Source organism: Athene cunicularia (assembly GCF_003259725.1).
Source record: "Athene cunicularia isolate RWA chromosome 5 unlocalized genomic scaffold, athCun1 chr5_part1, whole genome shotgun sequence".
In the NCBI taxonomy this organism is placed as follows: Eukaryota; Metazoa; Chordata; class Aves; order Strigiformes; family Strigidae; genus Athene; species Athene cunicularia.
The window spans coordinates 13,329,062-13,349,806 of NW_020799101.1; the positions used below are offsets into that span (position 1 = coordinate 13,329,062).

Here is a 20,745-nt window from a genome sequence, read left to right on the forward strand (position 1 = left end):
CCGTGCCGGCTGGGGGTGATGCAATGGCAGTGACAGGGGAGCCGTGAGGGGAGCTGCGCCGAGCCGGGTCAGGCTGGACCGGTCAGAGTCGGGCCGGCCGTCGGCGAACGGGTGAGGGCCGGGCCGGAGAGGGGATGGGGCCTCGGTGAGAGACCCCGACGGGCGTGTGAGGGGCTTGCCGGGGGGCTATTGCCGCTCCCCTGGCCGGTGCGGGGTGCTGGGGGTGGGGGTCTGTGCTCGGCACACTTCATCCCTCCCTTAGCGAGACGTCGATGCGCTGCTTAAGGGCTTTTTCTTCCACAGCCTCTGGGGCCGCAGCCCCCTTGGCTATTTCGCCAGTGCGTCAGGAGAAAAAGCCTTGCCTTGGGAAATGGCGGGGGGAGAGGGAGAGTCCTGGACTCTGGAAAATGCGGCCCAGCCCAGGGATGGCAGAGCTGGCCTTGCCAGCCTTTGCCTTGCCCAGGCAGGCGTGTGGTAGGGGAGTGTTGCAGGGCTGCAGTGTTAAAAACAGTAGCTTGCTGGTTAATTTTATGTATAAGCACTCCAGCACAGGAGCTTAGCTCTTTAAAGCTGTAGTACAGTAAAGGTTCATATTGGATTTTCTTCAGATGAGAGTGGTTGAGTGGTCATCATCTCAGGGAATCATCTTGTACACTTTAATTGTATTTCATACATAAATTGGTGATTACCATGATTGGGGAGGCAAGTCCACTATAAAATATAGCCTGTGCTGGAGGAGAAGATATATTTTACATGATATCTGTGTGCACGCTACCTGCTTTAATTTCACTTTTTGTTCTATTTCCAGGAGGCAAAACAGCTCTCAGGAACATAAGTGCTGTCAGACAAATTCACATTCTTTTATTCATTTCTGGGGGACTTTTGTATCACTGTTGTGTTTGGAAGTCTTGATACACCTTCATGCAATGTTTGTCATGGAAGAGCTCTTTTTAACATAATGTGAAACCCTGTTCTTTGATTCTCAGGTCTCTAACTTACCAAATCAGATAGCAAACAGTGAAAATTATCATAGATCTGATTGTCATCAGACTGGGAAGAGAGGAGAATACAATTGTCTTTTGATACCTGTGCCAAGAATTATTTTTGAGCTTTGTCTTATGATGATTTAATACTCTGAAACAGTCATGAGAGCAATACCCGTTACAAGTTAGTATGCATTTCATAGATAGAAAAGACACACAATTCTTGGCTTTCAAGTTCACACTGTGAAACTGAAGCTTTTCAGTTCATCTTAGATTCTGGTCCTAAATGTCTTAGTAGTCCATTCTCAAGCTCCCATGTATCCTTTTTTTCCTTCAAATCTGTTCGCATATAGTATCTGAGATTGTTAGTTTTCATAATATCAATAAGAAAGCAAGAAAAAATGTCCTGATAAAATGCAGAATATACAGATATTTCTTTTAAACCATTTACATCTGCATTTATGAATTTCAAAAGATAAAGACCTGTGTTCCATACTACTGAATTGCTGGCTTGAATTTCACCAGCAAATAAGGACAGTACCGAGGTAAATAGAGATAAGTTTTAGGTAGCAGTCAATATCTTTTGCATTCTGTGATTGTAATATCCTCATCTCTTGTTGCAGTGACTAAATTACTTTCACTATTTAATGAAAATGCACCTTCATCTGGGATTCTTTGCTGAACTGAAATCCATAATATTTCAAACTTTTTAAAGAGTCTTTCTGTTTTACTGCTTTCCAGTATGTGTGCTCAGTCTCAGCTGTGACATTTCAGCCTTTCTGAATGGAGGTAATCTATCATTAAGAACGTACGTTCAGGAATTAAGTTAAAACACCAAGTCACAATTTGTTTTACACCAAAGAATAATTCTTGTTTACCTTTTTCTATTTTGTAAAATTTGAAGCCAATAAGTATCACTGGCATATTCCTACAGAAAGGGGGTGTGTTAATCTTCTTAAACATTTTCTAATCTGAATTTACTCTGTATGCTTTCTTTCTGAGTTAAATATCTTGTGCCTATGAAAAAAGAGGTAAACACTAGTATCCAAATAAAAGAATATAAGTAAATTGTAGGAATATGTCAAGTAATTGTTTGATATGTTTCAAATTACCCCTTTATTTGCAGTTGGAATTTTTAAGTTTTTAAGGGATTGAGTTTAGGTTAAAAACTGAAGTATTAGTGATAATGCAGTAATCTTAATTTAGTCAATTGTGTAATCTAAGTATGGTATCAATGTTTATAGACTAAGCAAATTAAATTAGCAAGTGGATGTATATACTTTCAGCTTTCTCTGGGTATTCAGCTGAAGCTGAAATCTGGGAATATTGCAGCTGTCTGACAAACAAAGCCTTAATAATGTTTTGGTAGCCAGCAAGTTACCAAATCAACCTTCTTAAGTTTTCTAGGCAAGTGAAGGCTTTTTACAGTGGCAGGTTAAATATATACTATGTAAATATAACTAAGGGTGTGATTACGATGATTATTTTATAGAAGGAAGGCTCTGAAATAGCGCTGAACAGGTAATGCAGCTATTATATGCTTATGTTTCTTCTTTTTCATTTCTGGGAAAAGGGAGCCAAATGAGCATGTATTTTTATTAAGAGCTTTTATGATTCACTTCAGTTACATGTGTATCTTGTAAACTCAATCTTTTCATGCTCCATGTGTAGCAATGAGTCAGTAAAGTGCTAGGGAGTCTCTCCAGAGAGACATAATCCTGTGCAAGTCAGTAGGAGTTTACATGGGCACAGAGTTCTTTCTTCATGGCTATGGGTATGACATGACAGAGAATGCTCTAGGGTAGATGCTGTGTTTCCAACATACCACTGTTTGCAACTCAGTATGAAATTAATCTATTCTTTCAATGCATTGCATTTGTCACTGTCACATCTGAATACAGTACATGTAAAATAAGCATCGGTTTATGAATTAAGATGACATCACGTTCCTCAAGTAAAGAAGCTATGCAATAGCTTGGGGTGATTGCGTAAGTCAACCACATCTGATTGTGAGGCAGCACTTCACAACCCTGGCCAAGTTGTAATGATAGCTTTAATGGAAAATTTACTTTTCCCTCAGTTCACTTTTGTCATTAGGATCTGCACTGTTATCTCATTTTAACAGCCTCAGATTTTGTGAAATTGTTTTCTAATTCTCTATATGCTTCCCTGTGTACCTTGTTATAGTAGTATGTTCATCCCAAATGGATTCATTTGAGATAGTTGCAGTTTCACTTACAATGTTGTTTTTCTAACAGATGGTGTCCTCCTTACCCATTTTTAACACTTATTTTCTTCTATGTAAATATGGCAAGCTCACTATAGCCAGAACCATAATGGTTTTAAAACTCTCTTCCCATATCAGGTTAATGCTTGTTTATCTTCAGTTCTGGATATTTAAACAGCATGATGCTTGAATTTTTACCAAAAAAAAAAAAAGATTCAGAGCATATGTAGTTCTAAAGACCTCATAATTTTGTTCAGAGAGCTGAGCATGAATAATTTTTTGAAAATAAGGGTTTCTTAAAATACAGAATTTCTGCCTTTGCAGTTGAAATGAGTTTTCACTCATGGCAGGTTGATGAGTTTCACCTGATTTCTTAGACATAAATAAAACTCTAGTTTTAGGTCAGAGATTATCAGAAGACAATTTATCAGGCAATTTTAGAAAAATCAGAGGAAGGAATTGCTGTGCCACCTATATGAGAGGATGTGTAGTAAAGTATGAGTTAAATCAATGCAATCCATGTTACAGGATTTCCCTGTCTTTTAAATTACTAGGAGGTGTTCAGTGTATTCATAAAAATTAAGTACAGAAGAGCTTGTTTATAACATTTTCAGTTATGCCTGATGGGACAAAGATTAAGATATTTCTAATGCAGAATGAAAATTATTTTAATGCATTTGATAACAGAAACTCTATGCTTACTTAACATTTTAACAGCATTATTTAACTTTCAGTACTTTCTGTGTTACTGTACTGTAAACTATGCAGTTGTAGTTTTCCAAAGTCTTGGTTGTTGTTAATTAATATACTGCTAAGAAACTTTCAGATGATGTTATCGTTAATATATGCAACATTATAGATGTTAGCCTGGGAGAGAGGTCTGTGTGTGGAAGCATGGGTGCGCTCCATGCTAGGAAACTCCAGTGATCAAGGTATATGTTGCACATAGGAAGACTGCTGTGTTATTACCCTTGGTCTCGGTATTACTCTTGTTATTACATCATCTTAAGCTGTCTCCTAGGGTTATTTTTCCTACGTACTGCTGAGAAACAGTTCCTTAAATTTATAGCATTACTTACCCAAGGATTGATTGTTCTTCAGAAAACAGCATTTCTCACTAATCATGTGTGTTTTGTGGCCTCTGGAGGAAAGCAGTAAAGAAGATGACTAAGCTTTTCTCTTGTATATCTTTCTTTGGGATGAAGTGCTATGCTACATATATTAAGACAAAATTCCATATGAAAGTTATTAAAAGCTCATTTAGCATTTGACAGGGTATCAAGTAGTGCAAAAACATTAATCAGGAATGGGATAACCTCTACCAACTGTTCTGAGATGCTCTGAATTATACATATATTTAATTTTACTTTTGTCAGGAGTTTGACTTTGAAAAGGTGTTCTACTGTTAAATACATAGACAAACATTAAGAGTGATCTCTGAATTTATTTGGTACTCTTGTCAGTCTCAGTCCATTTCTCTATGAAACTGAAGCTCATTGTGTTAATGTCTCCACATTTATCAATCTGATATGAATAGAATTCGGTATGGGATCAGTATAGTTTCTATATTTTTATTCTGTTCATCAAATCTTAAAGATATACATAAAAGAATAAAAACACTATTTTTTGCCCTACAGTTCTCTGTGTTGCTGCTGTTTTGAATCTACAAGCCAAGGAATTAGAAGACATTAAATTTAGTTGAATTGTAAATAAATAGATCTTTTGAAGTCTCACAAAATGGCTGATAGTCCAAACTGTGATTTGAAATCTCTGAGTCCGCTTCAGCTGTTTGAAAGAGTAACTGAACAAGGAGAGAAAGTCAGAGCACTCAAAGCCGGAAAAGCAGCAAAGGTATTTCTGTTTCATGTTTTGCAAGACCTTTTTCAAGTTAGGTCTGTCTTTAACAGTGCCAGAGAATGATTGTTCTGAGATCTATTTTGCATTACATTAAGAAAAAAGTCTTGTTAAAAAATATTTATGTCCATTGTGTGAACTGTGGACATACCTGGAGCAAGATAGTCACCAGCAAGAGAAGAGTTTTTATTCCTGAAGTAAGAACAGAGAATCATAGGCTTACAAGTCTGCTTCAGCCATTTACCATGCTATGCGACAAGATCCAAGGCATTTGGTTTTCAAGTAAAATTTATATCACTTGCATTCTTCCCTGGTTTTAGATGCTTCTTTAAAATATTTTTCTCCATGAATTATTGTACACATTAGCAAATATATCTTCCTGTAACTTCACTGACAGTCCCTGCTTAATCTCCTTTAAGTAATTTAGTAATTCGCCATTAATTTCAAATTCCCTATTCTGTCAGTTTTAATATGGGTTCACTTAGAGTAGTGCCTCTAGGAGTAAGCCTAGAAAACTGGGAGTTGAATAAAATGTTGATCTATTTATTGCTTGCATGAGATGTTACAATAGTTTTGTATTAAAAAGGTCATAACCATAAAAATTGTAAAGAATTTTTTGTCCTAGTTTCAAGTCTGTCAGTGAACTGTAATGAATAAATTATTTTACGGTGAGCCACTAAAAGCATTTTAAAGTATATTAGGTAATCATTTATATCATATTTGAAATTTGTGCTTAAAATGTTAAGCTTGTTATACCTCTGAAAAGCAGGCAAGCATTTTTTTTCCTCAGGCAGAAATTGGTAAGTGAGAGAGGTGCTTTAAATATCTTGGTAATGGTGATTTTCTATATTCTGACGATTAGGAAATGATTACATGCGATTTGCTTTTCTTCTGCTTTTTGGCAGTGATGCTGCAAACATGTAAATAAAGGCTTAGAGTTTATGAATAATGCAATTCAAGTCAAAGCATGTATGCAGGATTTTGAAAGGTCAGGACATTAATGTAACTGTTTATCTTAAGTGTATTAAACACATATTTTTTCCTTTATTCAGGATGAAATTGAAGCAGCAGTGAGGATGCTATTATCATTAAAACTGTTATATAAAACAACAACAGGACAAGATTACCAGGCAGGTTTGCCTCCAAGAGATCTTGTATTAATAAACAATGGTACAAGTAAAGAAGAGGATGAGGATTTTGTGGACCCCTGGACTGTGCAGACATCAAATGCTAAAGGCGTGGATTATGACAAACTCATAGGTATAACTCCTAATTCACTGCTACTAACGAATTTATGTAAAGTGATCCTAATGACCACAAAACCAGCAAGGGATCATAACAAATCCTGATCAAAACCATCATAGGTAACATTTAATTTATGTCTAATCTTAGCATTCACTTGTCTAAAGAATTTGCCATAGGACTTGATTTCCACAGGCAGGGATTTCCTGTGGAAAACTTAAATACTTTGCAAAGAACTTTTCCATTTAGAAAAGACACTGTGACTGAGTATCTGCATCTTTAGTGGCTGTGATGCAGAACAACTAGAGCCTGGAGCATTCTGGCCAGGCTGTAGGATTCTTCCTACCATCTCTCCATATCTGCTTTGACTTCTGAATTAGGGAGAACGGGGATGATACAAAATTAACACAGAAATTTCTAAGTGTAGTGTCTTCTTCAGAAGACGCTATCAAGCAGCCAGGTTCTGGTTGGGATGAAGATATACCTCATTGGAAAAATGTGCAATGTAATGGGAACTATTTTAGACAGAGGTGTTACAAAACTTGCTAAGTTTTTCTGATTTAAGAAACAGGGGGTTATTTCCTTATTTGTTTTACAGTCCGCTATTTTAATAGCTTTTTTGAGTCTAGCTTAGAAACATGTGAGAGAAATATTCATTATTTTTTGTTATTTCTGCTTTTTATAATTATTGTAAGTCTTCAGATCATATTTAGTACCTCAGTTGTATATTGCTGGTGTCTGCATACTAGCTTGTTTCTCACAACAGAACATACACTCTTATGTGGGAGTAATCATATATTTGCTTTTGGGAGCTCAGTTGCTTGTGTCGTCATTTTTTTAACTCTCTGATGTTATTGTAAGATAATGTCAAATGTATGTGCGTATTGGCTTAGTCTGCAGAAGGTAATAGGAGAAAGAAAAAGTTGGAAAGGGAGAAGTGTACGAAGAAAAATATACCTCAGTGAGGGAGAATGAAAAAAGATGATTGTTAGAATCTAGAAGTGGATAAGATCTCTCATCATGTTGTTACTTGTGTAGGAGGTATGGAGAAGGTTTTTTGTTTTCTTGGGGGTGTTGGTAGAGAAGTGGGAAGAGTAGAATACTTATGTTGGCCCAATCTCAAGGTCTTCCTGAGGGTGACTAACGTGACTTCACTGTAAATCAATTCTCTAAAGCCATGTTAAAGCCTGACAGCAATGCCCTTTTTTCCAGTAGCTGTTTGTGTGTGTGTGTGTGTGTGTGTGTGTGTATGTATGTAGAGTGATGGGTTAGCCTAAAGGGTTTTTACTTATTTACTCAACTAGCAGATTGGGGAATTTGGTAGGTGAGTAATTTTGCTTGTTCTAAGTGATGTACTGGAAATTTTTCAAAGAGTGCTAGCCTAGCCACTTCAGGAAGTGAGATGGTTACTGCTTATCATTGATAAACTTCCTCTTCTTACTTCACTTTTCAAAAATAATAATAAAAAGTATTGTCCAAGAACTTGACATCTGATAGCTCTTACTGTTAAGGAAATTTTTGTGCCACCTATAATCTGTTTACTAGTGGTACCAGAGAAAGTTGCCATTGTGCTTGTGTTTACTCAAACATAGAAGAAATTAAAGTGCTAAAAGCACTATGCAATTGAAAGGGTTATTCTTCTCAAATAGTTCTCCTAGACATGCACTTAAGTGTATGGTTACACAACAAAAGTGTAATAAAAGCCTGAAGACATTCTGGGAAGAAAACTCTGTTAGCCAAGTACTAGACATGAACGTCCCTAGAATATTGTATTTTTTTTGAGCATGAGCAAAGAGCAGAGGGTTACGTGAGAAAGAGCATTATATGCTAACCATGCTGATAATTTGATGAGCTGAATATTGCAAGTGATATAAAATGGTTGAAGTTCTCAGGGATTTTTGTAGATCGTCTAGTCAACTCCCCTCCTCAAAGCAGAGTCAAATAGAGCAGGTTGCTCGGGACCTTTTCCAGCAGGATTTCTGTTATTTCCAAGGATGGAGATCCTATGACCTTCCTGGGCAACCTGTTCCAGTATTTGACCATGTGCACAATATGAAGGGTAAATGGAATCTCCTTTATTTCAAATTATGTCCACTGCCTCTTGTCCTTTCACTGGGCATCACTGAGAAAAGTTTGGTACTGTCGTCTTTACTCTCCTGCCACCTCCCCTAATCACATAGTTATACACACTGATGAGATCCCTCCTGAGCCTTCTCTTCCCCAAGCTCAACAATCCCAGCTCTCTCAACCTTTCCTTGTATGACAGAAGCTCTAAGCCCTTCTTCTTCATGGCCATTTGCTGGATTCACTTCAGTATGTCCTTCTTATGCTAGAGCCCAGAACTGGGCCCAGTGCTCCAGGTGTGTCTCATCAGTGCTGCATAGAGGAGAAGGATCACTTCCCTTGACATTCTGGCAGTGCTTGTTCCTAATGCAGTCCATAGGCCTTTGACCTTCAAGTGTCACAGAAGTGAATTGCTGGCTTACGTTCAATTCCTTGTCTACCAGGACAAGGGTCCTTGTAGTGACCCCAGGGTCCTTGTCTGCCAAGCTGCTTTCCAGCCAGTTGGACCCCTGCCCAGTGTATGGAGTTATTCCTTCCCATATTCAGGACTTTGCATTCGCTTTTGTTGAACTTCATGAGATACTTGTCAGTCCCATTTCTCCAGCCTACTGAGGTCCCCCTGAATGGCAACACAACCATATGTTGTATCAGCTACCCCTCCCAGTATTGTTTCATCTGCGAATGTGCTGAGGGTATACTCTGTCCCACCATCCACATCATTAATGAAGATGTTAGTATTGGCACCAATATCAACCCCCAGGTTACACAAATACACAAAAAATATTGGGCTCCAACTGGACTTTGTGCTGCTGGTCACAACCCTTTGAGCTTGATGGTTCAACCAGTTTTCAGTTCACCTTATACTGTCCACTTAGCTAGTCCAGACTTCATCAGTTATCTATGAGAATGAGATGGGAGATGGTGTCAGAAGTCTTATTAAAGTTGAGATAAACAATATCCACTGTTCTTGCCTCCTCTATTAGGCCAGTCATCATCACAGTAGGCTATTAAGTTGGTCTGGCATGATTTCCGATTCATAAGTCCATGCTGACTACTGCCAGTCACCTTCGTGTTTTTAATAATGTTTGGGAATGTTTTCTACAATTATTTGTCCCATCCCATGCCCAGAGATTGGGTTGAGGCTGGCCAGCCTGTAGTTCCACAGTTCCTTCTTCTTGCCCTCCTTGAAGGTAGGAGTGGTATTTACTTTCTTCCAGCCCCCAGGAACCTCCTCCAGTTGCCATGATTGTTTAAAGATTATTGAGACCAGCCTGGTCAGTAAAGTTATTGTGTAACAAATAGGTTATTAGTTTTCTGTATGTAAATATAACATGGCAATGGCAAAGAGGAAAAGTACACAATAAATTTTCAGTAAATGCAAATATGCTTTTGAAAATGCCAGCTCTCAGGACATCTTATTTACAGGGAGGTGAAAGCTGACTTTTGGTAAAAGCTAGAACACTGGAGATCAAAAGCACACTAGGAATTTTTTTTAAAGCTTCTTAAGGAATGGAGACGCTGTCCTTGTCAGAAGCTGTTTAGGAAGGCAGATTTTTGTGGATAGAGAGCCTAAAATGTTTTGGACGTCCACATAAAAGGAATAAGAAGAAATATATTGGGAAAAATTACCCAATTTTTTGACAAGAAAGGTGAAGATGGACAGAGAAAAGGGAGCTGTGCAGTCTGTGAATGTTTAATAAAGATATTTAGGCATTTCCAGTGCTCTATATGTCAGAGAGCTTTTAATCACTTTTTATGACAGCATATAAATATTTCTAGGGTGGCCAGCCCCAATTAAGCTGGAGCATTCTTATGTTTTCTGTTTCTGTAAGATTAGCCTCTTACCGGTTGCTATTGTTCTGCTGAATCAAACATTTTCATGTTCATTTGGTCTCTTTTTAGCATCCATTCAGATTATAATTACTTTGCCATTTTGAAATGCATTTTATTTGCTAGGAGGAAATTTGTTCAGTGATTAAGGTTTGTTTAGGACAAGCAGATGCAATAACACTTGGAAACCACACATTGAAGCAGTGGTTGCTGTCTCTTGTACCAGCATTCATCTCTTTTAGTGGTACTTAATTTAACGGGTCAGTGGATGGGCCCAGTGCTTCCCTAGTATGATAACCCTGATTGATTCACCTGGAGTGAATGGACAGTTGTAAGCAGGCACTTGTTTCCCATGGTGCAAACACCAAGCTAAGTGGTGCCGTTGACATGCCTGAGGGACAGGGTGTCATCCAGAGGGACTTAGCAAGCTCAAGAAGTGGGCCCATGTGAACCTCATGAGGTTCAACAAGGGCAGGTGCAAGGTCCTACACATGGATGGGGGTAACCCCTCATATCAATACAGGCTCAGGGATGAAAGGATTGAGAGCAGCCCTGCAGAGAAGGACTTGGGGGTACAGGTGGATGAAGAGCTGGACATGAGCCAGAAATGTACAGTTGCAGCTCAGAAAGCCAACCATATCCTGGGCTGCATCAAAGGAGGTGTGGCCAGCACGTCAAGAGAGGTGATTCTGCCCCTCTACTCCACTCTGGTGAAACCCAACCTGGGGTGCTGCATCCAGTTCTGGAGTCCTCAGCACAAGTAAGACAGTTGGAGGGGGTCCAGAGGAGGACCACAAAAATGATCAGAGAGCTGGAATACCTCTCCTATGAGGAAAGGCTGAGAGAGTTGGGGTGGTTGAGCATGGAGAAGAGAAGGCTCTAGGGACACCCTATTGCAGCCTTTCAGTACTTAAAGGCATCTTGTAAGATAGATGGGGAAAGACTTTTTAGAAAGTCTTGTAGCGATAGAACAAGGAGTAATGGTTTTAAACTAAAAGACTCAGGCTAGATATGCGGGAGACATTTTTACAATGAGGATGGTGAAACACTAGAACAGGTTGCCCAGAGAGGTGGTAGATGCCCCATCCCTGGAAACGTTCAAGGTCACGTTGGACGGGGCTCTGAGCAACCTGATCGAGTTGAAGATGTCCCTGCCCATGACACTGGGGTTGAATTAGATGACCTTTGAAAGTCCATTCCAAACCAAACCATTCTCTGATTCTATGATAATATGCCTAGTTTTTCCTCCCATTTAGTAATTAATTTCTGTTAACTTCAAGTTTAATGACTATGTACAAAACCTCATAGTAATGCTGTGCATAACCAGTAATTCTAGAAGAAAATGAAATGGATATAGAGGTTCTGGAACAGCAGAAATGCTTACCTCCAAGTTGTTGCTCAAATTGGATACATTACCACTCTTCTTTCCTGTCAAGATTAAGTCTTTCTTTTAGTGGGGCTTCCTGATTTTTGTTTGTGAAAGGCTCTTCAGTGAATAGTTCATATAACAAATGAAAAAACACACAGTGAACACACCTCCCCATTTTCAGCCAGAGTGTAGGAGAGGAACTCCCTGTATGCAGGCCTTCTCAGCATCCTGGTGCTTCAGGGTACATGTTGGTCTGACTCTTCTGTCCCTCATAAATCCCTTGGGAGCACTGCAGTCTCAATTATTAGAATGGACATGGTTTAAATAGTCTTTTTTGAGATGTATGCAAAGCCTTGATGGACTAAAAATAGCCTCCGTGCTGTGCTTTGAGAACCTGTGCTGTAAAGGGATGGAAGGCCTCTTTCCTTTCCCTTTTCTGGGGGAGAAATTCATCTAGTCTAGTATAATAAGCCCAGAGTGCCTGAATATTTGGCTTTTCAAATAACACCAGTGTGCTTAATATTCCTTGCTGTCCCTGCAGGTTAATTTTCTTTGTAGAATGAGTTGCGTACTCAAGGCAGTACACTGGGTAACCAGCACAGGTAGAGAGCTCTGCCTCCAGCTGGAATCAGTCTCTGTTGTGCAGTGGTGCAAACTGTTATGCTGTCCAGCTAGGGATCATTACTGTGTGCTAGGGTGTAACATTAGAAGCATACCTCCTCCGTAGAAAGTTGTAGTCTTTGGAAGGACGTTTTGGTTAATTACAATATTCCTGTAGGAAGGCTTTTAATGCTACTGGCTTTTGGCTTAAAAAATAAATTGAATATTTAGAAGCAGGGATATGTGTAAGGAGGGAATTTAAAGTAAACCTGATTCTGTGTGGGGCATTCAAAGTGATTGTGTTTTCCACAGGGCAAAAGTATGATAGTCATGTAAGTCATAGTTTACTAGCTGCATAATGAATGGTTTACAATTAATTTGTATCTGGTTTCCTTAGGAAACTGTCGAAATATTTGAAAATTGTTAAGTGTCAGCAGTATGTTCCTGTGGAAGAATTATTTTCTGTTACAGCTAGGAAAACCCAAAGTGCTTCTCCCAAGTGGACTTATAACCATGGAATTGGACAGTGTAATCTCTTTAGTAAGATAGTTGTAATAGATGGATCTAGATATTTTGTACATATAAAATATCTGTACATCCAGAGTCTGTTTTCTTTTGAATACTTTGGCATTCCAAATAATTAATAGTTCAAGTTGTTCTAATGTTAAATAGAGCAGAGTAGTAGCAAAGAGTAGATTCTTGTATAGATTTTTTTGTTCATGTCCAAATTATGGAGATTGACCTACTTACTAGAATTAGAATTCAGACTGGAGTAGAGGAAACTTTACTGAAGAAACAAAAGACTTCCACAATTCAGTTTGGTTTGGAATAGGAAAAAATACTGCTATTTCAATCTATTGCAACATTTTTTTGAATTAAATGACTACATCTGAATATGTTGTTTTATTAGTCAGCTGATTTCCTAAACCACCAAGTAATGTCTTTCTTGATTACCATGAAGAATATTATGCATTACCTTTTCAAGCCTCTTGAGGGGAGCAGTGTCTCTTATCATATCCATATAAAAGAGGAATTAAGTTTGCAAATGTCCTGGTTTGAGTGAGTGTTAGGTATATGTCTTTGAGTATTTGGGGTTGGAAAGTGAAAAACCATGTTACACGAGGAAAGAAAGTCAGACATCAAGAGGAACATTCAGAGCTTCACAGACATTTTTATCCTATGGCTTACAGAGGCCTAAATATGTTTCTTTGGAATGTTTTTTTGTTGTGAATATCAATACTTCTGTTGTAAGAAGACTGCAATTATAATCAGTCAGGGATGGAGCAATACTGTATGTTTTGAATGGACTGGATGGACATCCTAGCATAGAGTTAGTACTAGAGATGACTGCTGGGACTTCAGGCAAGAATCAGGAAAATCTAATCATTTTACCTGAGACTTGAAGAAAAAGGTGTCCTTTTTATTCTAGGCTGCATTGGTACGTTCTTGGTAATCCAAAATCTGGTTGTAGCTATGCAATGCTTATTTTATTTTCTTTTTTAACATTTTATGATTACAGTACGGTTTGGCAGCAGTAAAATTGACACAGATCTGATCAATCGAATAGAAAGAGCCACTGGGCAAAAACCTCACCGCTTTCTACGTAGAGGAATCTTTTTTTCTCACAGGTGAGTTTTTCTTGGTTTAAAATTCAAAAAGGTAGATTTTCTGTGAGCATAATTGGAAGAAACCCATGAATAGCAAAAGACCGGTGTTCTTTTATACCAAGGTAAACCAACTGTGCCATTTGAAATTAGGAACTACTGCAGATTTTCTCTGGCAACATTTGAAAACCTTGATTGCATCAGTTTCTGATATGTCCTCACTAATCCCAAACTGAAGAAAAGCACACAGAATCTTTGCTTTGTACATGTTCCATTTTGACTGTACATTAGCAGACAGAGAAAGGCATTGGCCTAGCAGAGAACTCCAGGGCTCATCCTGCTGATTTCAACAAGGGTCCATGTGTCCTGTGGACCTATACATCTGTATTATTATATAAAAAGGGCTCAGGGAATAATCTTAAGCACCAGCCTGCCAGCCATCCACACTGTTTAATTGTTAGCATGCATGGGCTTTTGGCCTATGGCAGGTAGCACACTGCTTATAAGTGCCTGAGCATGATTCAGGGCATAACCTCCACCAGAGACCATTCCAAGCTGGTGTTTGAAACTATTTGGGAAATGATTCGTAGCTCTGTTTTACTAGGCTTTAGAAATTATTATCCAATTAAGTAATTTTAAAAGCTGCATATTTTAAAATTTTAATTTAAATATTAAATTTAATTTTTATGATAATTTTTCTTTGTGTTTTTTTTTCATGGAGACTGAAGGAGACAATTAATACTTTTCTTAAATTAAAAAAATGAACAACCAAAACCTTTTTATTTCTCGAACACTTAACATACTGTATTTTATTTACAACTATGTTTGGCTTTAAAAGCACTCGGATTTTGAATAGAAGCTTTTTGCTGTGGATGTTTCTTCCTAAAGAGTTGCATCATGTTTTTTCTGTTTTTTCTTCAGAGATATGGACCAAATCCTCGATGCTTATGAAAATAAGAAGTCCTTTTACCTTTATACAGGCAGAGGGCCATCCTCTCAGGCAATGCATGTTGGTCATCTTATCCCATTTATATTCACAAAGTAAGTTGTTTCTACCATTTCTATTAATCAAAACATTTTTTTTTCTAAGGAAATGTTGAATGTGGTTTGTGGAACTGCCAAAATGATACATTGCAAGGAGTTCTGTGCATGTGAGGTGAATATTAATGAACATAAACAATGCTGTCTTACCTTTTCACTAAAATGGTCATAATCCATGCATCACCATAAAGCCCTTGTGCCCTTAGCCCGGTGGCACTCCTTAGAATTTTTGTTCTTCTTAAAAACGAGTTTGTGATGAGACTCAGTAACATTATTCTGTAATGCAGTGCCTGCAGCAGCAGGACACAGAGACACTGGACTCAGAGCTAAAAGTCTCTTTGAATTCTGTTTCCATTTCAAATAGTGACCGCTATCACATGTACAGGAAACAATAAGTATGAGTCTTTTTTTTTCCAGGTAAATTGTCATTTAATCTGTATAAAATGTTTATTCCACTCACATAAACATAACTGCATATGCATACAAAGAAAAGAGAAGCAGATCTCTTTATATGCTTTTGTTCTAATGTATAAAAATATTTTAGCTGTGTAACATCTTCAACTTACTTCAAGATAAAATCTTTCTGCTTTTATTAGATGGCTGCAAGAAGTATTTGATGTTCCCTTAGTTGTGCAGTTAACTGATGATGAGAAATACCTTTGGAAAGACCTGACAATTGAGAAGTCATATGAGTATGCTAGAGAAAATGCAAAAGACATCATTGCATGTGGTTTTGACATCAATAAAACCTTTATATTTTCTGATTTAGACTATTTAGGGTAAGTATAAATTTCTTTAGGGCATTGTAATGAAGAAAAAAGTGTATTTTCTCTTGAACTTTGACAGTCAGCAATGTTTTAATAAATGTATCTAAATTTGAAAGCTACAAGTTTTACAACACTTAAAATAGAAACTAATTTTTCTGCCAAGATTTTATATATATACTATTGTCATTCTCCTATATAATAGATGAACAAATATTTGTGTGTGCAGTGCTTAAATTTAAATTATGAAAAATGTATTAAACCAGCTAAACCACGAAGAAACCTCCATATTGATTTGTTTAAGATACCTAAATCTTTGTTTACACTTCAGCTGTGTTAACAAAAGGCATTTCAGCCTTGTGGACAATTAATTTAATCATACAGCATGAAATACTATTTGAACTTTCAGTAAAGTTTAAAGAAGATTTAAGAAAAAGTAACTGCTGTTGGAACTTCCTTCTCAGAGGGAAGTTTTATGGCAGAGTTCAGAGCTGAAGTTGTGGGCTTTGTTCTTTCATGGAGGGTGATGAGCTTTCATAAAGACTTGGATGAGAGAACATGTTTCAGAGATAAACTGTATAACATACAGCCCCAAGACCCTACAAAGCAGTTTTTCCTCCTTTCACTTACACAAGTTGCACTAACACAGACCTAGCCTGTGGCTGAACAAGGGCAGGTCAGAACTGCTGTTTCTCTTGCTTCAGCTCTTCAGCAGAAATAAAAAAGGAAGAAGTTGCTTAGCTAATTTTGATTTGAAAATGCTGCTGCTGTTGTGTTTGGTGACAGAAAAAGTCCAGCCAGGGAACTTAGCCAGTAGAAAATCGGAATTTGAAGGATTTGAGCCACTATTCCTTTGGTGAACTGCAGTGTCCTGTATGGGATACACACTGGGGATACCAAGCAACACAGAAGACGTGATGTGTTCAGGTTACCTGAGTTCATAGAGAAGCATATGGATAAATAAACTTCAGGCTCCGTGAGGAATTATGGCACCATTTCCAAATGAAATATTTCTGGGTTTAGACAGTTAATTGTGACAAACATGTTTGCAGTAACTGTTGGGGTGGAGGAAGAATAAATTGAACTTTCAAGGCACAAAATTCTTGTTTGTAAGTAATTCTCTAATTATTATCTCAATGTGCCACAAAAAGTCTGAAAAGGTGAGATTTAATCCTGCAGGTTTTCTGATATTCTGAGTTTTGTAGTGAAAGTTTCTACCTACACTTTTCTGCTCTTATTTTATTTTTCAATTTCCTTTCTCACAGAACAAGTACTGGATTCTACAAAAACATTGTTAAAGTTCAGAAGCATGTTACATTTAACCAAGTGAAAGGAATCTTTGGATTTACAGACAGTGACTGCATTGGTAGGAAATAATATGTGTTACTAGAAATTATGCTTGCTTTCATTTTCTATGGCAATGTTTAGTTAATAATTTAAAGAAAATAGTATCTGCCACTCATGAAACAGATAGAAAAAGCAAGAAGATCCATGTTTCTATGCTGCTTCTAAAAGGGTGATATTGTGGTTCCTTCAGTATAGAAAACATTGTACAGTGAAATGTCTAGCATGATATCTACCTTTTCGTCCTTAGTAACAGCAAAGTACAAAACACCAACACTGAAGTGCTCAGGATAGAGACCTTTTTTATTTCTTTATTTAATTTATAGTGATTGCAGCTATAGTCAGTTATGCCTTCTAGAAACTTCTATGCCAAATTTATATAGAAGCTTTTCTTTTTAGAACAAATTATATTAATACACACATGCACATACGTATAATATATGAAAAAAGTTAAGGAGCACTCAGAAGCCTAATTATCAAGGTGGTAGGTAACTTTGTCTTCCATTTACTTCACTGTGATTGCAGGTTTCTGTCACATTGGCCAAAAAAAAAAAAATCTGTGTCAAATAAGACATTAAAACCTTGGTGTTCCTGAGCACTAATATCATTCTTTGACCAGTAATTGGGCCAGTGACAGCTTTTCAGCCTTCACTGTAACAAAGGAACAGATTCCTGCTTGTTTTAACAGTGCTCTAATAAAAGTTAGTATTGTGATAATGACTTCATGACATGTTTGGAAAAATCTATTTGCTTTCTGTGCATGTTGGTCATCCAGTGTTTGAGCACTGTATAAAAAAGAAAGTTGGACATGTCTGAGATGCTTCACGAGCATCCATATAGCAATGATTCTAAGATCTTAGAGGGGAACTTGCCTGATATGTAGCTCTATAGTCATTCTCTCACAAAGACAGAACAAATGAGCAGCTCAGAGTGGTGGTATAGTCAACTGTATTTCTGGGAAAGGAAGATAGCTCAATGATAAAGATAGTATGTGCTGATGAACCTTTTCTGAAACCTTCATAATCCCAGCCTGCCATTTTTCATTCGTTTCTATGTTAGTTGAAGGTTTGTTGACATCATAAATGGTAAAGATAAAAAGGTTTCCTCAGATAAGGCAACACTGCTTGATAAAGATAGATGTTGGTCTTCAACTGAGTATCTGAATGATTCATTTGTGCATTTTACATATTTCAAAAAGTTCCCTCTATTTAACATTGCTTATATTGGCTGCTTAGCTTTTCCAAACGTTGTTTTCTAGGAAAGATCAGCTTTCCTGCTATTCAAGCTGCTCCATCCTTCAGTTCATCATTTCCACAGATCTTCAATGGCAAGGAGAACATTCAGTGTCTTATCCCATGTGCTATCGATCAAGTAAGAAAGTCATACTCTTAATTTGGTTTTCATGGATTTCTTTTTGTAATGTACCATTCAAGTTTCATTGTGGTTTATTGAAACATCTGTAAAATATTCCTGCAAACACCTTTATGGAGCAGAAGCTGGAAGAGATAAAGGGATGTTGTGCTGTGTCCTGAGAAAGATGAAAGCTTAACTCAACAATCACTTATGGATCTGTCTTGATCTCAACCCAGTTCACTGTATGTTGACATCTGCGAAAGCAAAGACAGTAAAATCTATTCAAAAATATACTGACATGGGGGTAGGAAGAAACTTTTGGCCATCTCCATGGTAACTAGGGACAAGATGTAATGAGCTCAACTTGCAGCACAACAGATTTACGTTGAACCATAGGGAAAAACCTTGTATCAGTAAGAATAAAGAAGCATTGAAATAGTTTGCCAGAAAGGCTGCAGACCCTTAACAATTCAGATCTGTAGAGAGAGGTTGGAAGAGCATCAGCTACAAATAACAGTAGTAGCATCATTACTTCAAATAAGAATTGTTTCTAGGAATCAAATTCTGCATTGTCTGAATCTTTACCTATTTTAGTCACAGGGACAGTCACTGGAAGATGATGTAATTGCATTTATCAGCCACAATATTATGTAGTAATATTACTGCAGTTGGTTAAGTCAGATCATTAGTCAGCACAGCACTCCCAGCTTGATCACTGATTTAGTTCAGATTCTGTGCTGGTTGTTAAACACTTTAGGAGGAAACTTGAATCTTAGTCTGCATCTATCTCCAGGCGTACTGAACATAGTTTTCACAACTATTGTAAATCTTTGTCAATATGTCTATTAATTGAGGGAATCAGAGAGTACAGCAAAATTATGGAAATGAAAAAAGGGATTTTGCTTGTTTGCTCTTGTGGATGAACTGGATTATAAGTAGGTTTTTGGAATGTTTCATGCTTGGTTTGGGTTTTTTTGGGGGGGGGTGGGGGTGTTTGAGACTGCCTGTTAAGACATGAATAGGTCGGCACTAATCTGCTTTTAAATCACATTTTCCACCTTTATTTTGTGCTTTTTTTGATGGTGGTTCTAGGATCCTTATTTTAGAATGACCCGGGATGTAGCACCTAGAATTGGACAGCCTAAACCAGCCTTACTGCACTCAGTCTTCTTCCCAGCTCTGCAAGGAGCACAGACAAAAATGAGTGCTAGTGACCCCAACTCCTCCATCTTCCTCACTGATACACCCAAACAAATCAAGACAAAGGTAAGCACCTGCAAAATCTGAGAGTACAGAGCTTTATAACAGAAAGGATTGGTGGTCCTCACAGTTACAGTGACAAATTTTAATGTTTTCTTTGAACATATCTGAATCGTTTTTCCCATAAGTTTTATTGCAAAGCATCTTCAGGAACTGACCAAGTTAGACAAATTTAGCTAGACTGTCAAATATAATCTTTTGCCTTGCCAACAAGTCTAACAGTACAAACACTAGCTAGAATAATGTACAAAACATCATGTTTGTTTATCTGATATCTGCCGAGGAGTGCTGTAAGAATAAGAGCTGTGGAGGCTCATGCTCTAAAAATAAATAGATTTGAAATCTGACAGTCCATGATGTAAATCAAATAAACAGCTTTTTCTCTTGACTGGCTCTCCATGCTGGGAGCACCAGGTGTTGCACAGTGGCAGTTACAACACAGGTCAGAATTTTCATGCTACTTGGGGATCTGCTGCTGTCATGCACTCCTCACTCCAATTCACAATTAAATGTTATGTTGAATTTCACCTAAGTTTTAGAAGAGTTATCTTCTCCTGACTATATTCCTAGTGCCCCTTGTAGATCAGAAGAAAATCCCTCTTATCCAGCATCAGATGATTTAGCTGGCAAAAGTTCACCTGTATTGTGGTATTTAAAAAAAAAAAAAAAAAAAAAAAGGATTTATAAGCATGATAACCAGACGTTAAATAACTTTCTGTCAAAACATGAAAAAATACGTATATGTTGTTGTTGCTGGTTGTGCTTGGATTAATTCTCTAATGGTTAACAAACCCACACATAGATCAGATTCCTCTGCCTCATAATGATTCATTATCAGATGTAGAAACTGATTAAACAGTACTGTTTTGAAGAATTGGTATTCTTCATGTGTTTGGTTGATAATAATTCCAGTTTATATGCACAATTACGCAGTTGCTTTTTTAGAAAAGTCTATTATTTCAGAATAGAGGATACATGGTTAGTGGTGATGTGGGTAATATTCTTTTATTTTTTTTCCTGGCAAGTAACAATCTTCAAAGAGACCTAAGATGCCTTATGTCCAGTTAATAAGTCCTATTTCTGATATCCTTAAACTAGTTGGAAAACTAACTAAATAATTCGAGCTACTTGGAATATAAAAGTTCTCAAGAGAAAACTCTGAACATAATTTAAAGTATGGAGTAATGGAGGATAAACTGAGATCTATCTC

General features: G+C 37.5%; 1 protein-coding gene across 2 annotated transcripts in view; it reads left to right on the forward strand.

Annotated features, from left to right (window-relative positions):
- The window catches only part of WARS (tryptophanyl-tRNA synthetase), a 27,856-nt gene continuing 7,111 nt past the window's right edge, over positions 1-20,745 (forward strand). The window contains exons 1-9 of one of the 2 annotated variants that reach the window (XM_026849037.1): positions 1-111; positions 4,848-5,061; positions 6,117-6,324; positions 13,689-13,797; positions 14,695-14,814; positions 15,411-15,593; positions 16,844-16,944; positions 18,181-18,293; positions 19,368-19,541. In XM_026849037.1, the coding sequence (XP_026704838.1) occupies positions 4,948-5,061; positions 6,117-6,324; positions 13,689-13,797; positions 14,695-14,814; positions 15,411-15,593; positions 16,844-16,944; positions 18,181-18,293; positions 19,368-19,541 (1,122 nt within the window). In that variant the 5' untranslated portion in view covers positions 1-111; positions 4,848-4,947. Of the gene's footprint in view, positions 146-4,847; positions 5,062-6,116; positions 6,325-13,688; positions 13,798-14,694; positions 14,815-15,410; positions 15,594-16,843; positions 16,945-18,180; positions 18,294-19,367; positions 19,542-20,745 lie in introns of both variants that reach the window. The other variant, XM_026849039.1, reaches the window with a different exon arrangement.